This window comes from Dama dama, chromosome 11 (genome assembly GCF_033118175.1).
Source record: "Dama dama isolate Ldn47 chromosome 11, ASM3311817v1, whole genome shotgun sequence".
In the NCBI taxonomy this organism is placed as follows: Eukaryota; Metazoa; Chordata; class Mammalia; order Artiodactyla; family Cervidae; genus Dama; species Dama dama.
The window spans coordinates 57,733,778-57,751,204 of record NC_083691.1 but is presented as its reverse complement, the minus strand read 5'-3'; the positions used below and the strand labels follow the sequence as shown (position 1 = coordinate 57,751,204).

The 17,427-nt window shown below is 50.6% G+C and overlaps 1 protein-coding gene across 1 annotated transcript in view; it reads right to left on the bottom strand.

Annotated features, from left to right (window-relative positions):
* The window catches only part of PAX8 (paired box 8), a 61,760-nt gene that overhangs the window by 18,639 nt on the left and 25,694 nt on the right, over positions 1 to 17,427 (bottom strand). The window contains exons 3-7 of the mRNA XM_061156110.1: positions 8,550 to 8,715; positions 6,344 to 6,541; positions 4,426 to 4,514; positions 4,007 to 4,132; positions 3,391 to 3,566 (exon numbers count right to left, since the gene is read on the bottom strand). Of these exons, the coding sequence (XP_061012093.1) occupies positions 3,391 to 3,566; positions 4,007 to 4,132; positions 4,426 to 4,514; positions 6,344 to 6,541; positions 8,550 to 8,715 (755 nt within the window). The remainder of the gene's footprint in view (positions 1 to 3,390; positions 3,567 to 4,006; positions 4,133 to 4,425; positions 4,515 to 6,343; positions 6,542 to 8,549; positions 8,716 to 17,427) is intronic.

Here is a 17,427-nt window from a genome sequence, read left to right as displayed (position 1 = left end):
TCCTTTCATTAGAATATTCTCCAGATGGGAAACACAGGCACAGAGCTGGTCCACACACTTCTCACACCCCACAGAAGTCACACTCCCCTGGTCTGACTCCAGGACCTATGTTCTCAACCACTGCTCTGTGGTGGATAACATCATGACCACATCTTACATGTAAAGAGAGCAGGCATTAGACGTTGCCTGTATTATCCTGATCCATTGCTCCCAACAGCCCTGTGATGTGGGCAAGCAATATTATGTCTGAGATGCTGAGAGCCTGAAGACCAGAGAGGTGAATGTCCTAGGTGAGTATGAAATGGAGTCTAAATCGAGGCCATCTGATCCTGACCCCTGCGCTCTCTCCTTCAGTAAAAGGACAGACAGCCAAGCAAAATAGGTAGACTTCTCCCCTCTCTCTCTGTATCCAAGCAAATATAAATGTGCACATTCAGCTTGAAGATGATATTTGTGGTTACTTTTGTTTAAAAATTCTTTATCAAGTACCCCTGGGAGTTTTCTTTGTGAACCTCGTTTTAGACTTCACTGAGCCTCCCCTGACATGAGTGGGCCATCTCCTCCAATGTTTCTTCCAAGAAGAATTTGTTCAATTAAAGGCAAGGGTACATCACACCTCATCATGATACCCTCCCACCAGGCCATGAAACAGCACACACCTCTGCTCCCCACATGCGGATCACACATGTCACCAATGTGCTCTGTGAACCAGTGTGCAAAAACTGAAATCAAGACTTGTGCTCCGTGGTTATATAACAGCTCTCTAAAGGCAATCACTTTCAGTGATTTGAGCTGGGTTCTCTAAGGAGCCACAGCAGTTTCTGGTTGCATGCCCAGCACTTACGGAAGTTGCAGTCAACTCTGGAGACCACAAGGGCACCATTATCCTGTAGCAGCAATTACTGACTAAATGGCACTCTGGTTCTACACTTTCTGAGGGGGGCTTCCTGCTTTTACTTAGAGCCTGGTTTCATGAAATTGAACAAAATGCCTGATTTCTAGAAAGTATAAGAAAAGTTTTAAATGTCTTGTGGACATGCTGATCTGGTATAAAATACCTCCTCAATATCCTGGTGGTGTTAGTTACTCAGTCATTTCCAACACTCTTGAGACGCTATGGACTGTAGCTCACCAGGCTCTCTGAGCGTGGAATTCTCCAGGCAAGAATACTGGAGTTGGTTGCCCTTTCCTTCTCCAGGGGTTCTTCCCGGCCCAGGGGTTGAACCCAGGTCTCCTGCATTGCAGGCGGATTCTTTGCCATCTGAGCTACCAGGGAGGTGAAAGTCAGTCAGTCGTGTCTGACTCTCTGTGACCCCACGGACTTCTCCAGGTCCAAGTACTGGAGTGAGGAGTCGCTGCTCCCTTCTCCAGGGGATCTTCCCAACCCAGGGATCGAACCCAGATCTCCCGCATTGCAGGCGGATTCTTTACCAGCTGAGCCACAAGGGAAGCGAGCCACCAGGGAAATCACACCTCAAAATCCTGTAGCTCTCCAAAATCTAACAATTCGGAGGAAAACAAACAAACCTATAAATCAGACATTTCAGTTACATTACTCCAAATGCCTTAAACATCTCAAGGATGATTGGATTTCTTATTGGGGTTGGACTTGAATTGGGGTGCAGAGGGCACAATTCCTCATGACTTGGACAAGTTTGAGCTCTTGTTCTGCAATGACTGGTTTAGTAGCTGTAGTCTCCTTGACCTCTCTGAGCCTTGGTTTTCTCACCTCTGTAACAGGGATAATAGAGCTGCTTTACAAGGCCAATACAAGGATTAAAGGAGATTTTATATACCTACATTAAACACTTAGCACAAAATGCTTAGTAACACACATGTTCAGTAAATAGCTATTTTAAAATTACATGAAGAGTCACAAGCTGCCCACTTCTTGAGGCTCAGGAATGGTTCTGCAGAACCCAGTGGGTCTCAGCAGCAAGGTTTCTCTACCAGGACACTGAGTTGTGTTGGGTCCATGTCTCATAGCAGGTTCCTGGCAGACCCACTGCTGTGGCCCCATTCCCCTCCTGCCCAGTCAACCCGGGCCTGGGAGCCACGTGCTGACTTGTGGCTGATCGCCCTGCCCTCTCCCCAGGTCTGCTGACGGCCAGCCTTCTCTGAAGCCCTCCTGGTTGCCACAGCCCAGGCTGATAAAATCGCTGACGCAGATTGCCTGACCAGCTGCATTGTTGGCAAGGGCCCAGCCGCCCAGACAGTCACTGGCAGTGGTTCAGCTGGTGACTGGCATCGTCACCATTATGCTGCTCAGATCTTAAAGGTATATGGGCTTGCCTCACTCCTGGCTCAGATGACACCTTGAGCCAAGAGGGGTGAGCAGACACCCCTCTAGAGAAAATCCTCAGTTGATTGATGGTGTTGGGTTGGGGGATGGGGAAGACACTGAGGCTGTGGTGTTGACAGAAGATAATTAACAGAGGTGTAGAGTTATTTTTTGGCTCCTGGAGACACTTTGGTCATCTCTGCCAGTTTTTCATAGAAGCCAACCCCTGATAAGCCATTTCACCTGTCCTGAACACTGGGAATAAAACTTTGCTTGTAGCTTGCATTTCTCATTTCTCAGGCTGCATTTCTCATTGCATTTACTCTACCTTTATTGAGCATCTGTTAGAGGGGCACAGTGGGAGACGCTGGAGGTAAAAAAGATGCCTTGAGATGCTGTGCTCAAGAAATGTGCTATATCTTGACATCTCTGTCTGCTAGGCAGTGACACTACCCCATGAGTTCTGGGGAGCGGCCCCTCCCACCCCAGACATGCAGAAGTCTGGGAGAGTGGAAGTGAAGCGTGTCTGAGGGGCAGGGAAGAATTCATGGACCAGGTGATGCTTGAGCTGAGTCATACTAGCCGAGCAGTACTTTTCCAGGCAGAGAAGTGGGAGGAAGGCATTCAGCGAGGAGGGCACACCGTGTGCCGGGGAAGAGAGGTGTGAACGAGAGGAGCGTGAGCATGGCAGGCACAGGGGTGGGGAGGCGTGAGTGGCTCGAGGCGGGGCTGCAGGTGCTGGTGGAGGTCACGCTGTGAAGGCTGGAGCTGTGACTTTATTGCTGTAGGACCTGACCCTGCTATCTGGGGGAGACACTGTGGCAGGGGGATGGCACGGTTGGTTGCATTGCTCTAAGCTCAGAGGCTACAGGTGAGGGAAGGCAGGGGGCCGGAAGGATGAGCAGGAAGATGCTGCAAGCGTCTCGTGAAATAATGCCATGACAGCCTTGGAGCTGCTGGAAGCACGTGCCCTGGGCCCATCAAGCAACTTCTTAGTTGCTTCTAGAATTGCCAGTTGATTAGGGAGCTTTCAGAGACCATGTCTTGCTCTGCCCTCCCCCCACCGTCCCACCTGTCTGCTCGCCTCCCATGCCCGGCTGGCCCCTCACCTGCTCGCCTTTGGTGTGGCTGGGGGAGGCGTAGGCCTCCGGGTAGTGCTGCCGATCAAAGGGGCATTCGAGCGACTCGAGGTGGTGCTGGCTGAAGGTGTCCGTGCGGAGGTGTTTGCGGGGCCCGCTGCTGCTGCTCTGGGAGTCAATGCTCAGCCGGCAGCTGTCCTGGTCACCTGGCAGGCGTCCCCCAGCAGGGAGAAAGCTTTCAGGGGGCTTGTCGACCCATCGCCCAGGCCAGAGTGGGGAAGTAGACTCACTTGGGAAGAGGGAAGAGCGAGACTTCCAGGTGGCTTAGAGACAATCCACAAAGTCCTGGGCCTAAGGGGGTCTCTGTCTCATCAGCAGCAGTAGTATTAGTCACTCAGTCATGTCTGACTCTTTGTGACCCCAAGGACTGTAGCCCACCAGGCTCCTCTGTTCATGGGATTTTCCAGGCAAAAACAATGAAGTGGGTAGCTATGCCCTCCTCCAGGGGATCTTCCTGACCCAGGGATCAAACCCGTGTCTCCTGCATTGCAGGCGGATTTCTTACCACCTGAGCCACCAGAGAGCCCTGTCTGAGCAGTTGCCCTCCTGCACCCCCAACCTACCCTCTAGTCCCCCCAACACTCACTGTCATCCATCTTCCTCTTGCTGTCGCTGCCAGGCTGGGCGATCCCCAGGAGCCCATTGATGGAGTAAGTAGAACCCAGAGAGTCCGACTGCGGAGATTCTGGGGGCGTCACAGCTGAGCTGGGGACTGAAGTGGGGCAAGACAGAGGGTCAGGATGTGGGCCTGACACCCCTCAGAGCCCCTGCCACCACCGCAGAGGAGTCAGGGGCCCTGCCTACTGGTGCCAGGGTTCTAGCCTGCGTTGTTTCCAGCCCTAAACATTTCAGAAGATCTTCCCTGGGATTCCAGCCAGGTTTGGGCTCAGTTTGAACACATGGGTGTGTCTGTGTAGACATGTTTGTGTGCGACTCTGTGCGTGTACATGGATGGGAGTGTGTATGCAAGGGGCTGAGTGTGACTGTGGGACCCTCGGCACTCACTCAGCGTGTGTCCTGGGCTCAGGGACTTGGTGGCCACGCAGCTGTCCATGGGAAGGTTGAATGGCTGCTGCACTTTAGTCCGGATGATTCTGTAAGGAAGAGAAGAAAGGCCCTTATAGCAGAAGGAGACAGGGCTTCTGGCTGCCCCAGCTCCATCCACCTTTTTGAGATCCCACTTGAGTATCTATAGACACCTCAAACTTAGCCCATGGTTCTTTTAGTGGCTAAATTGCATCTGACTCTTTGCAACCCCGTGGACTATAGCCCACCAGGCTCCTCTGTCCATGGGATTTTCCAAGCAAGAATACTACAGTGAGTTGCCATTTCCTCCTCCAGGGGATCTTCCTGATGCAGGGATCAAACTTGAGTCTCCTGCATTGCAGGTGGATTCTTTACCCACTGAGTCATCCAGGAAGCCGCAAACTCAACCTGTCCACACTCAAACCCACGACCTTACTCCTCACGCCTGGTCCTTCCCACTGTTCCCGTTCCACGATTAGCCCACCGGTCACTCAAGGCAGAAGTACAGGTGGGGCTCAATATCTGCCTCCCTCCCTCCTCCATTGAGCCGTCATCATGTTCGGTAGATTTGACCTCGTAACTCTCTTCAACATTGATCCCTTTCTGCATCTCACTGCCACCACTAAACTCTACCTCCAGGGTCACTCACTGGCCCACTCCTATCTGCTCTTGACCCTTTCTAATCTTTTCTTTCTATTGCAGCCAGACTGGACTTTCTGAAATGCAAGTCAGTCTCATGGCTAACATCTCATGCTAAGGTTCTTGCCATTGCTTATAGGTGAGAGGTACACAGCATGACCACCAGCCTCTGAGGGGCAAACAGCCTTTATTCACATCTCCACCTCAGTCTCCCTTGTGCTCTCCCCTTCCCTTTACCTACTGGCTTTCTTTTCAGCTTTTCTTTTCTTTTGGCCATGCTATGCGGCTTGTGGGATCTTAGTTTCCCAACCAGGGATTGAACTCAGGCCCTCAGAAGTAAAAGTACAGAGTCTTAACCACTGGACTGCCAGGGACTTCCCTCTTTCAGCTTTTTGTATAAGATCTTATTAGCCACAGGGCCCTTGCACATACTATCTCAAGCTCCTTTCACTCCCCCTTTCACCTAGGTAACTCTTATTTGTTATTTCTTACTTGGGACATCTTTTCATAACCTCCCTAAACCAAGCCACCTGACACCAGCTCAATACCCTCATATTTGTCTCCCTAGCCAGACTGAGAACTGCATTTTTACCGTTGTTTGTGTGGACATCAACTAGGACTTGATTAGTGTCTGTTTTCCCACTGGACTCTAAGTGCCACACGGACAAGGCTTGTGCATCCTCAGGGTGTACATGTGTGCTAAGTCATTTCAGTCATGTCCGACTCTTTGCAACCCGATGGATTGTATGTTCCTCTGTCCATGGGAGTTCCAGGCAAGAATACTGGAGTAGGAAATGGCACTACTGGAGTGGGTTGCCATTTCCTACTCCAGCCTTAGGGCCTACATATGAGTAAATTATGTGTGAATGAATGAGTGAGTGAATAACTGACTGAGGTGGTGACTGAATGACTGAATGACTAAACAAATGAGTGGATGCTTGAATGAGGTCCAGGTTAGGGGTCTTGTGTCTCATGCAGGAAAGGCTCGATTCAAGAAGAAGTTTCTTTTATTGAATGAAAGAGGATGTGCTATGTGGGGAAGAAAACTACAGAGAGTACAGCCCTGGGGAGGGGGATAGGTTGAGGTGGGAGTGGGGATGCTATAGAGGTGTGGTACCTACCCTGGGCCCAGGGCACTTCCAGCCTGACTTTTCAGCATGCAGCCCCCTCCCAGGCTCTGTTCCACTCAAGTCGGGTCTCCATCATGAGTCCCCCAAAGCCCAGGTACCCCAGTCCCCCGCTGCGATGTCCCTCTCACCTGTTGATGGAGCTGACACTGGGCACAGTGTCGTTGTCACAGACACCCTCGGCCAGGAGCCGGTCTCGGATCTCCCAGGCGAACATGGTTGGGTTCTGCCGCTTGTAGTCCCCGATCTTCTCCACCACCTTGGGGGTGGCCACCTTAGGCTTTGAGCCCCCTATCACTCCAGGCCTGATGCTGCCAGTCTCGTAGTACCTACTCCAATAGAGAACCCCAAAGAAGTACCCAGTAAGCGGGTGGGGATCTTTGGGCAGCAAATTAGCCAGATACTCTCGTTCCCCTCTGAGGCTTCTTGGGGAAGGGCCTGAGGGGGTGAACGGTGACCCCCAAGGCTGGTCTCTGACACCATGTTCCTGTCACTGCCTGTTTCCCTTGCATGGGTAGGTTTATGCTGCTGCTGAACCAGAACATTCTTCAAAAGGCCTCACTCTGGGATGCCTGGTTTCTCTCTTTCTAGTCATCCCCCTGGCCAATCTCCTGCACCTGAACACCTTCAGGAAACACCTATGGAGCACAAGAGATCTCCCTTCTAAGAAAGGACATTTTGAGTGTGCTCTGTGTGTATAAACAGGTTCAAGGTGGTGGCCATTTGCTCCATCCAGTTTTTCTTGGCTGAAGCATGACTGTTCTTGACCATCCTGGTTCTACCCCTCCTTCCCCAGAAAGCCAGCTGGGGTCAATGGGCCCTCTGCCCTGACTTTCCGGTTTCACCTTTGTTCTCCATAAAACCCCTCCAACCCCCCTCCAACCCCCCTCCACCCCACCCCACAGCCCCGGCCACTGGTTTTCCACCAGGTTACATGGTTCAAGTTGAAGCTGGTCCTCATGGACTCTGGAACGCCAGCCTGGCTTGGAGCCCTGGCCATGTCCAGCTCCCTAAGCCAAGCCAGCTCTCTCGGGGTCTCCCCACCCCCCATCTCCCATCCCCCAACCAGCTGCTTAGGCAGATCAGTGACCTATGTCAGGATAGCCTACCTCTCCTCCTTGGGGAAACTCTGGTCTCTTCTTCCATGAAATAAAACCTGGCTCTTTAATACTCCCTTTTGGGTGTCACCATCCACTAGCACTCAGCCCCTCTTGGGGTGCTGCAACCCACCTGAGAAACCCCTCTCCTGACCCCAGGAGACCTGGGGACAACAATTTTCCCTGATGACTTCCACCAGGGAGGCAGGGCTTCCCACGTCCAATTACAGGCCTTGACCTCTTTGAACCAGAACTCCTCCTGAATCTCACTTATGGGTTGGGTAAGGGAGATAATGAACTGACACAAAGCCCAGAAAACCCTGCGCGTGGGCACTTCCACTGGAAGTGGTCTTCCAGGTTGGACTACCCTTTGCTGCTCCTGGTCCCTCCTGAACCTTTAGGTTAATGGTTCTTAGCTCTGGCTGCAGAAAATTAGAATCTTAGGGCTTAACTCTATACCCAAACTTGGGCTCATTCCCCTAAAGTTCTGCCTTAACTGGTATGGGCTGGGGCTTAAGACATCCATTTCTTTTCTAAATTAAGATTCCCCAGGTGACTCTACTGTGTGGCCAGGGTCGTGAACTGCTGCTCCAGAGTTAGCGTTCATAAGCGTCACCTGGTCATCTCATAAAAATCACGGTGTCCGGATCTGGCTCCCAGAGAGGGTGCTGCCATGGGCCTGGTCTGAGGCTTAGGATCTGCATTTCATCAAAACACTGCAGTGCTTCTATTGCAAGAGCTCTGGGAGTTACAGTTTGAGAAGCACAAACTCAGACACCCCTCGTGCTGGAGTGAGACCTCAGGAGCCACCTCTGATTGTGTGTCCCACCCCCCTCATTGCTGTTCAGTCACTCAGTCATGTCTGACTCTGCAACTCCAAGGACTGCAGCATGCCAGGCTTCCCTGTCCTTCACCACCTATCAGAGTTTGCTCAAACTTATGTCCATTCCTTGGTCTCAGCAGAGGGAAAGCCTTTGGGGAAGATTCTTCTGCTTTAGGAACAAAGAAGCCTGTAGAAAACGGGACGTGGGGCAGAGGAGACCATGGGGGAGGAAGAAAGGAAAGGAAGGAGAAATGGACGAGGGAGGAAGGAAGAGCAGGAAACCACACAGATGAGCAGTAGATGGGCGAGGCCCGGAAGCCCTACCACATCCTGTTCAGGTCCTGGGACCCAGGCCGGACACCAGAGTGGACCCGAGTCCCTGGGAGGGAAGGGGGTGGGGGTGAATTTTGTGCTTACCTGCCAAGGATCTTACTGACACAGCCATGGCTGACACGGAGCTGGCGGGAGATGTCGCAAGGCCTCACGCCCTGGTGGGCTAGGTCCACGATGCGCTGACGCACCACTTCAGGCAGGGGTCTGCCATTCACAAAGGCCCCTCCGAGCTGGTTCAGCCCTCCATGACCTGAAAGACAGTAATCCCGGGGGACTGCTGTCAGGGCCACCAGGCAGAGAATCAGCTGGCATGTGGGCCTTGGCTGTTGAGAGCCCCTAAACGTGAGCTCTGTTGGTCACACCCCTGGGGCTCCTGCTGTACCCCTCTGCTTCCCGCCTCTGAGGGGGGCTAGCTCAGGGTGGCAGGGGCAGGGATGTATGATGCCACAGAGGGGCACATTCCACTCTGGGGACCTTTTGTGTCTGCTCAGTATCCTCTCATGGGCTTCCCAGAGGGCTCAGCAGATAAAGAATCCACCTGCAATGAGGAGACACAGGAGACGCAGGTTCAATCCCTGGATCAGGAAGATCCCTGGAAGAGGAAATGGCAAACCCCTCCAGTATTCTTGCCTGGAGAATTCCATGGACAGAGGAGCCTGGCGGGCTACAGTCCATATGGTTTGCAGAGTCAGACATGACAGAGTACACACACACAGTCTCCTCTCAGACCCTCAGCACCTCACTCCAAATAACAATCCCACCACCTCCCTCTACCCTCTGGAAAGTATCTAAGGAGTTGAGGATTCAGGGTCTGTCTTCCTACTCTGACACTGAACTGTGTGATCTTGGGGAAGTCTCCATGTCCTCTCTGCGCCTCTGTTCATCTCTAAAATGAGGGCATGGGACGAAGAAATCAGTGGTATTTAAGTTTCTCATTCTCATTCTTCTTTTGAACTATAGAACTAGATTTTTTAAGTACAGAGACAATGAGAAACCCAGACTCAAAAGAATAAAAGCAGAGCTTCTCTGGTTGAGCCAGGACAGAGTGGGCCTTGTCCTTGGGCTCCCAGCTTGAGCTCTGTTTGGAGCACTGAGCGGCAGGCAGAGACCTCACTGGCCCACGTTCTGGGGCTTCCAGGACTGATGTGCCAGGCAGTGGGCAGTGGTGCAGAACATGGACACACCATGATGTGCGCCTGTCTCCTTAGCTGCCTTCCTGACTCGGCCCCTACCCTCCAGCCCCAGCCTTTGTTTCATTCTGAGCCCATCCACTATTCTCAATGCATATTTATTGAGTACCTACTACATGGCAGGCACTGTACCAGGCCCTCCCAACGTTGAGTTGGATAAGGTAGATGTGATTCCTGTACTTGCCCCATGGGGTTCAAGTGAAGAGTCAGACCAGCTGGTGGCCACATGGCATGGCCACATCTGGGACACCTGCAGTGGACCTGAGCCAGCAGTGGGACTCGGACATGAAAGGGGTTGTGGGAACCCCTGGAGGGGACCAAGCCCAGGCTCAGGGGGCCAGAGAAAGGTTCCTGCTGTTGGTATTGGTTTAGTTGCTAAGTCATGTCCGACTCTTTGCGACCCCATGGACTATAGCCTGCAAGGGTCCTCTGACCATGGGACTCTCCAGGCAAAAATACTGGAGTGGGTTGCCATTTCCTTCTCCAGGGGATCTTCCTGACCCAGGAATCAAACCTGGGTCTCCTGCATTGCAGGCAGATTTTTTACCGACTGAGCTATGAGGGAAGCCCTAGAAGAGTTCCTGGAGAAGTCTAAACTGAGGCTGAAGATAAAGAGGTGTCAGACTAGAGAAGGAGATGAGGAAGAAAACTGTTCCAGGCAGTGGGAACAGCATGTGCAAAGGCTTATAGGTAAGAAGGCATCTGTTAGATTTATCGACATACTCAGTTCTCTAAAATCCCTAGATTCTGGGGGTGCGAGCTTCAGGCCTGAGGTCTTTCTTTGACCAACGAGGAGACCAGGGCTTAGAGAGTGACAGTGAACATTCATGTGACTGATGTGACTCAGCCTGCATGATGGGGGGTCAAGATCTAACCAGGAACAAATGCTCCTGTTGGGGCTGCTGGGAGAGCCCTGTTCTATGGCCAGAACAGATCCTGGAAACTTGGCCTTGGCCCTACAGTCCCACGCTAGAGATGCCATGGTCCCAGCATGATGATTTGGTGATCTGGCGAGGATGGCAGAGCCCCGGGGTGGGAGTCAGGGGGAATAGGCAGACGGGCAAGGAGGAAGAGCCATTCCCAGGCCTCCTGTGTCAGCCCGTTAAGGACTATTTACTGCTGAGGGCTGGACATGCCTCTGCTAGGCACACTGTGTTCATTACCACCCACTGACTTAGCACATTCAGAACTGCCTTGCAATGACCCCTCAGGGGCTCAAGCTGTCTTCAGCAGAGCGGTCAATGTCTGTTTTTTTTTTTTTAAGAGGCTACAAGTGCCTCTGGCCTGGGCACTGAGTCAGGAGGAAAAGCCCGCTAGCCAAACACCTGGCAGGAAGGACGCTACGATCCATCTCCCTAAGTGGAGGGCACTGGGTGACCTTGGGCACTGCTTCCACCTGTCCAGTTCTAGGCAATTTGCCCTGGCCAGTGTGTTTCAACCAGGGCTGGGAAGATATCCCAGGTGCTCAGCAGAGGGGCCTGAGCCCGCTTTGGAGAGGGCTGACTTCTCATTAGCCACAGGCAGTCCTGGAGAGTAGCTCAGCCTTTCCACCCTCACTCCATTCCTGCTGCTTTTGGCTCTTCTGGGTCCAGACACTGAACACAAGGGGGCACCAGAGAGCCACCCAAAGGGATAAGACTGAGCAGCTCATCTTTGTCCCCATTTTCCAGAACTTAAGACTGCCAAGCCATCTAGGAGCAAAGGTGTTCATGCTGGGCCCACTACATCTGAAAGCTAGGGTTCCTGCAGGTGGAAGTCTTCACCCCTAGAAAGGCAACTGGTTAAAAAAAAACCAAAGGCTATTTTTTTGGTAGCATGAATTGGGAATTGTGCCTTAAAAACAAACCTATCCTGTTTCTCCATTGAAGCTGTGGGGGGTCACTGTCCTAAATCTTCCTAAAGGACTTGCTGATAGGTATCCTTAGAGACTCAAACTCTCCGGAACCCTCTGGAAGGGTTATTTACTAGATCATCTGGCATCGGTGTGAAAGGAAAGATGCACTCATACCTCGGGCTCCTAAGCTGTGAAGTCACTGGTGACTTATTTCATTTTATTGACTTCTGAGTTCTTTATATTACCATGCCAAGGGTGTTGGGCTAGATTCCTGGGTTGACTCTGACTATTTTAATGTCTTTTTTCAGTAGTTTCTTTTATTCTGTAAACTTGCTTAAATTATTTTAAAAAATTATTTAAATTTCCTTCTGAAGAGTAGTTTCTTTTCCCCCCAAGGCTTATTATTATTAATTTGTTTATCCCTCCATGTATATAGTATTTTACCATGTAGTCATTTTTTTAAATAGTAGGTTCTTGTTTGTTACCTATTTTATTTACTTATTTTTTTGGCCATGCCGCATGGCACATGGAATCTTAGCTCCCCAACCAGGAATCAAACCCACACCGCCTTCACTGGGAGCACAGAGTCTTAGCCACTGGCATACCAGAGAAGTCCCTGGTTTTCTATTTTAAATATAGCAGTGTGTACATGTCAATCCTAAACTCCCAATCTATTCCTACCCCTTTCCCCTCTTTGTAACCATAAGTTTATTCTCTAAGTCTGTGAATCTGTATTTGCTTTGTAAATAAGTTCATTTGTATCAATTCTTTAGGTTGTGAATATAAGCAATATCATATGATATTGTCTTTCTCACCATATATTTTTTATACATTTTTAAGGGTTACGCTCCATTTACTGCCTGTTTTAATTTTAGGAGTTGAGAAACTTGGGGGTTTTTTCAAGCATATTGTTTCTATCCACTTATTAAGAGCTAAACAAAACATCCTGCAGTGTCTGATGCTGACCTCAGGTGATGGCTGGTAAAGAAAATTTCAGAGAAAAACTTAACTGCATGTAGACCCCCCACCTCAGCCCCATCTTCTTAGAATAATGATTTTTATTGTTTGCATATTACAGTTTTCATCTCTTTTGATCTCAACACATATATGCCAAGTGGGTATATGCTTAGTCTTGAAGTCCTATCTGACTCTTTGTGACTCCATGGACTGTAACCCGCCAGACTCCTCTGTCCATGGAATTCTCCAGGCAAGAATACTGGAGTGGGTTGCCATTTCCTCCTCCAGGCAATCTTCCCGACCCAGGGATGGAAACTGCATTCCCTATGTCTCCTGCATTGGCAGGTGAATTCTTTACCCACTGAGCCACCTGGGAAGCCCATATATACCAAGTACTGAGTATATATCAGAACACTGGGAAAGTCACCTTGAACAAGACAGGAAAGCTGGCCCTTGAGGAACATACAGTCTTTGGAGAGATGCAGTCAGATAAATTGAACTGCCCTGGTGGCTCAGCCGATAAAGAATCTGCCTGCAGTGCAGGAGACCTGAGTTCAATCCCTGGGTAGGGAAGATCCCCTGCAGAAGAGCATGGCTAGCCACTCTGGTACTCTTGCCTGGAGAATCCCATGGACAGAGGAGCCTGGTGGCTACAGTCCATGGGGTGGTAAAGAGTCGGACACAACTGAGTGACTAACACACACACAATCAGATGAATTGGGAATCATCATGTTAAGAGAGAGGTTTTTAGGAAGAGGTAAGTCAGATGCCAGAGGAGCCCATAAGCGGTCAGAGGGGAGCTGTAGGGCAGAATGACTAGGAGGTAACCAGGAGAAGAAGCTTCCACAGGAAGAAAACCCACACACAAGGCTTTGGTGCTCTCAAGACATGGAAAGACAGTTACTGTGGCTGTCGGAGAGGCAGGGTAGAGGGTGTGGAAAGAGCGTGCTGGCTGCAGATGGAGATGGGCCCTATGGTTTGAGGTTTGGAGCCGAGTCCTGGTCACCCAAAGTCTTTTGTCCCTCCTGTATCCGGTGTGGGGGAGTGGACGCCTTTGGGCGAGTCACCACCAGACTAGCAGCCTAGAGGTGGGCGCATCCTTCCTTCCTGCCCCAGGGCTACCCACCATGCTGACCACCTGCCCATGTGGCTGTGGACCAGGTGGGCTCTCAGGCCGGAAGCCAGGAATGAGTAGGAGCCCCTGGTTGGGCGCAGGTGGGAGGTGGGGAAGGTGTGACCCAGGAAGAGGTTTGAGGCTTCCTGAACAAAGGCCCTTTGTTGGTCTGGAGGTCGTGGGGGTGGAGGAAGAAGATAAGACGGCTTGGCTGGACATAAGTGGGTTCTGACTGTGAGATCCTCAGACAAAGGGATGCCAGCTTGCCTGGGGACAGAGAGCTCTGAACCTATAGTGAAGGGACAGAGCTCTACAAAGTTCTGGGTGAAGCCTGCTATCCAGAAATGTATATTTTGGAAAAGTGACCATTTGGAGAGATCTGAGGACTTTCTTTTATCATTCTTCACTCCTTAACAGGGCTCTGAGGAGTAAGGATGGTAGGAGGAAAAGAGAAGGGGCTTCCTAGGTGGTGCTAGTGGTAAAGGTTCCACCTGCCAGTGCAGGAGACACAAGGGACATGGGTTCCATCCCTGGGTCAGGAAGATCCCCTGGAGGAGGAAATGGCAACCCACTCCAGTATTCTTGCCTGAAAAATTCCATGGACAGAGGAACCTGTCAGGTTACAGCCCATGGGGTTGCAAAGAGTCAGACACGACTGAGCACACATGCACAAGGACAAGAGAAAAGTCATTGCCCCAAATTCCTGTTATGTGCACGGATCCTTGGACCCTTGAGATGTAGGATATTTTCCCTGTGCCCCACAATCTTTTTTCAATTTTGATTTAATTTTTCTTGGCCATGCCACATGCACAGAATGTGGGTTCTTAGTTCCCAGACCAGGGATTGAACCTATGCCACTGGAGTGGAAGCGCAGAGTTTTAACCACTGGACTGCCAGAGAAGTCCCTGGGCCCCACAGCCCGAGTCTTAGTCACAGCACTGGTTGCATTGGACAATACCTTGATCTGCTTAGATTCTTTTATGAGCTCTCAAGGGCAGGAATCCTGTCTTTGTCTACCTAGCACCTGTTACAAAAGTTTAATTAACACTTTGGTAAATACACGTGGCAGAAAAATGCTTTACAAATGTGAGGGGGGCTGTTGTGATGGTGAGTGGATTCTCCACTGTGAGACCCCCAAGTCCATGGCTGGGTACTTTTCCCCCTTTATGTTCTATCTAATTTCTCACATTGCTGCCTAACCCGAAAGCAAGAATGATTCAATGTATTGTGCTGTGAAAATTTCCACTTGACTATCTGGAGATTTTTGTTTCAGCCTAAAAGAACTGTCAAGATGAGCATCTGAGCCTTTGAAGGACTACAGTGGAGGATGCAATGGATGCTTTCGGGTGTCCTGTAAATCTCGTTGTACCCGCTTGTCCTCCCCAAGGCACGGGTCCCCAACCTCTAGGATCTAATGAGTGATGACCTGAGGTGGAGTTGATGTGACAATAATAGAACTAAAGTGCACAATAAATGTAATGCACTTGAATCATCCCGAAACCATGCCCCTACCCTCCACTCGGTAGTTTAATTGTCTTCCAGGAAGCAGGTCCCTGGTGCCAGAAAGGTTGAGGACCTCTGCCTCAAGCATGGTGGCCGTGCTAGAGCTACCCAGTCTCTGACCATCTCAGCCCCATGATGTTGTCTCCCCAGCACACTCACCTGCAGGCCTGTGATTTCCTGCTGTAACCTTGCAGCTGTTCCCTTAGGCTCCATGCCTTTCTGGCACAGAAAGGAATAAAGACCAGGACCTCTGCCTCAAATCACTGCCAAGGAAGATGCTCCAGGGCCATGGAGACCTATTATTCCAGCCTCTTGTCCCACCTTCCACCCTAAGTCTACATGCTGAGTCCCTCCAGTATCTGTGAGGTTTAGGTTACCTGGGCATGTTAGGCCTTTGGACTACAACACAGGGGCTGGGACGCTGAGAAGCAGCAGTGTGCATCTGGTTTTACCCCGGACTTGCTGCGCGATCTTGGTCTCTGTGCCTTGCACTCCTTCTCCCAAGGGTGACCAGAGAAGAGAGACAATAGGTCGGTGAGACTGCCGCTTGTTCCTCTCATCCGTCTCTCACTGGTTCCTTCCACCTGTGCCGCAACTCTGTCCATTAGCCTCCTATGTCTTTGTCTTTTATATTAGTTGTGCATTCTTAGTCGCTCAGTGGTGTCTGACTCTTTGCAACCCCATGGACTGTAGCCCGCCAGATTCTTCTGTCCATGGGGATTCTCCAGGCAAGAATTCTGGAATGGGTTGCCATGCCCTCCTCCAGGGGATCTTCCCAACCCAGGGATAGAACCCAGGTCTCCTGCATTGCAGGTAGATTCTTTACTGTCTGAGCCACCAGGGGAGACCAAGGAAGAGGTAACTAACTTTATATTATGTCTCCTTTTTTTTTTTTTACCAGGCCCATCCCCTGGACCTCCAAACAACTAAACTCATCTATGCTGCCTCCCCAGCGTCTGCTTGCAAAACAAAACCAAACCTCCCCTTGACTAGGAAACCTCTCTTTCTTATTGATGTCAACCAGATTTCTCAACAAGTGGTCACACTTGGCTGTCCCTTTGTCCTTCCCTTCATCCCTTGCTATTCAGGGATCACCTTGCGATATGCCTTATGCTTAGCAGGTGCTCAGATGCTAGGAAGTTGGTGGATGGCAGGTGCTGAGTTGGCCCTCTTAAAGAGGCTCCCATGACAAGGCTTGGCGCTTGGTCCCGGTTCCTTGTGTTTCTCTTTAATGGGGTGTCTTCCCTGTTTTGTTCTATCCTATCTACATTTTTTCAGGCTGCATTCAGGCCTCAGTGCTGCCTCACTCTACACCATCATCCTTGGTGATCCCACCCTCTCTCCTTGTTTTATTTTCTAACCCTGTACTGATGGGATCTGGGCATCCAGCTATCTTTAGTCCAGATCTCTCCCCCATTTAAAAAAATAATTTTATTTATTTATTTTTGACCACACTTTGTTGTGCTGTGTGGGCTTTTCTTTAGTCGCAGCGAGCAGGGGCTACTCTCTGGTTGCTGTGTGAGGACTCATGGCCTTGGCTTCTCTTGTTGCAGAGCATGGACTCTTGGGTGTGTGGGCTTCTGTGGTTGTGGCTTCCGGACTCTAGAGCGCAGGCTCAGTAGTTGTGGCTCACAGACTTAGTTGCTCCATGGCATGTGGGATCTTCCCAGATCAGAGATCGAACCCGTGTCTCCTGCATTGGCAGGAAGATTCTTTACCACTGAGCCACCAGGGAAGTCCTTCTCCCATGTTTATATTCAGCTTGCTATCAGAAATTTCTGGGTGACAGAGGCACCTCCTCTAAGACTGTCTGGGTTGGTCACAATACCATCAGCCATGCAAGCATAAAACCTGACCTTCAGCCTCGTCAGAGGCCACCTCCTACCACACTCTCCGCACTACACGCTCAGAGACCTTGTGTGTGACCTTGGAGCTCATTGTGTCCTCCTGTCTTGGGGCCTTTGCACAGGATATTCCCTCTGCCTGGCTTCTTCTTCTTCTTCTTCTTTTAAAATATGTGTTTATTTATTTGGCTGTGTCTGATCTTAGTTGCATCCTGCAGGATCTTTTATTGAGGTGCATGGACTCTCTAGTTGTGGCTCAAAGGCTCCAGAGTGGTAGGCTCAGTAGTTATGTCCACGGGCTTTCTTGCTATGATGCATGTGGGATCTTAGTTCCTTGACCAGGGATCAAACCCATGCCCCCTGCATTGCAAGGCAGTTTCTTAACTACTGGACCACAAGGGAAGCCCCTGCCTGGCTTCTTTGTCTCTGAAACCCTAATCTCTAATGTAATGCTTGATGCACAGTAGGTACCCAATAAATGCTGGTTGAGTTCATTGTTGGAAGGAAGGAAAGAGGGAGG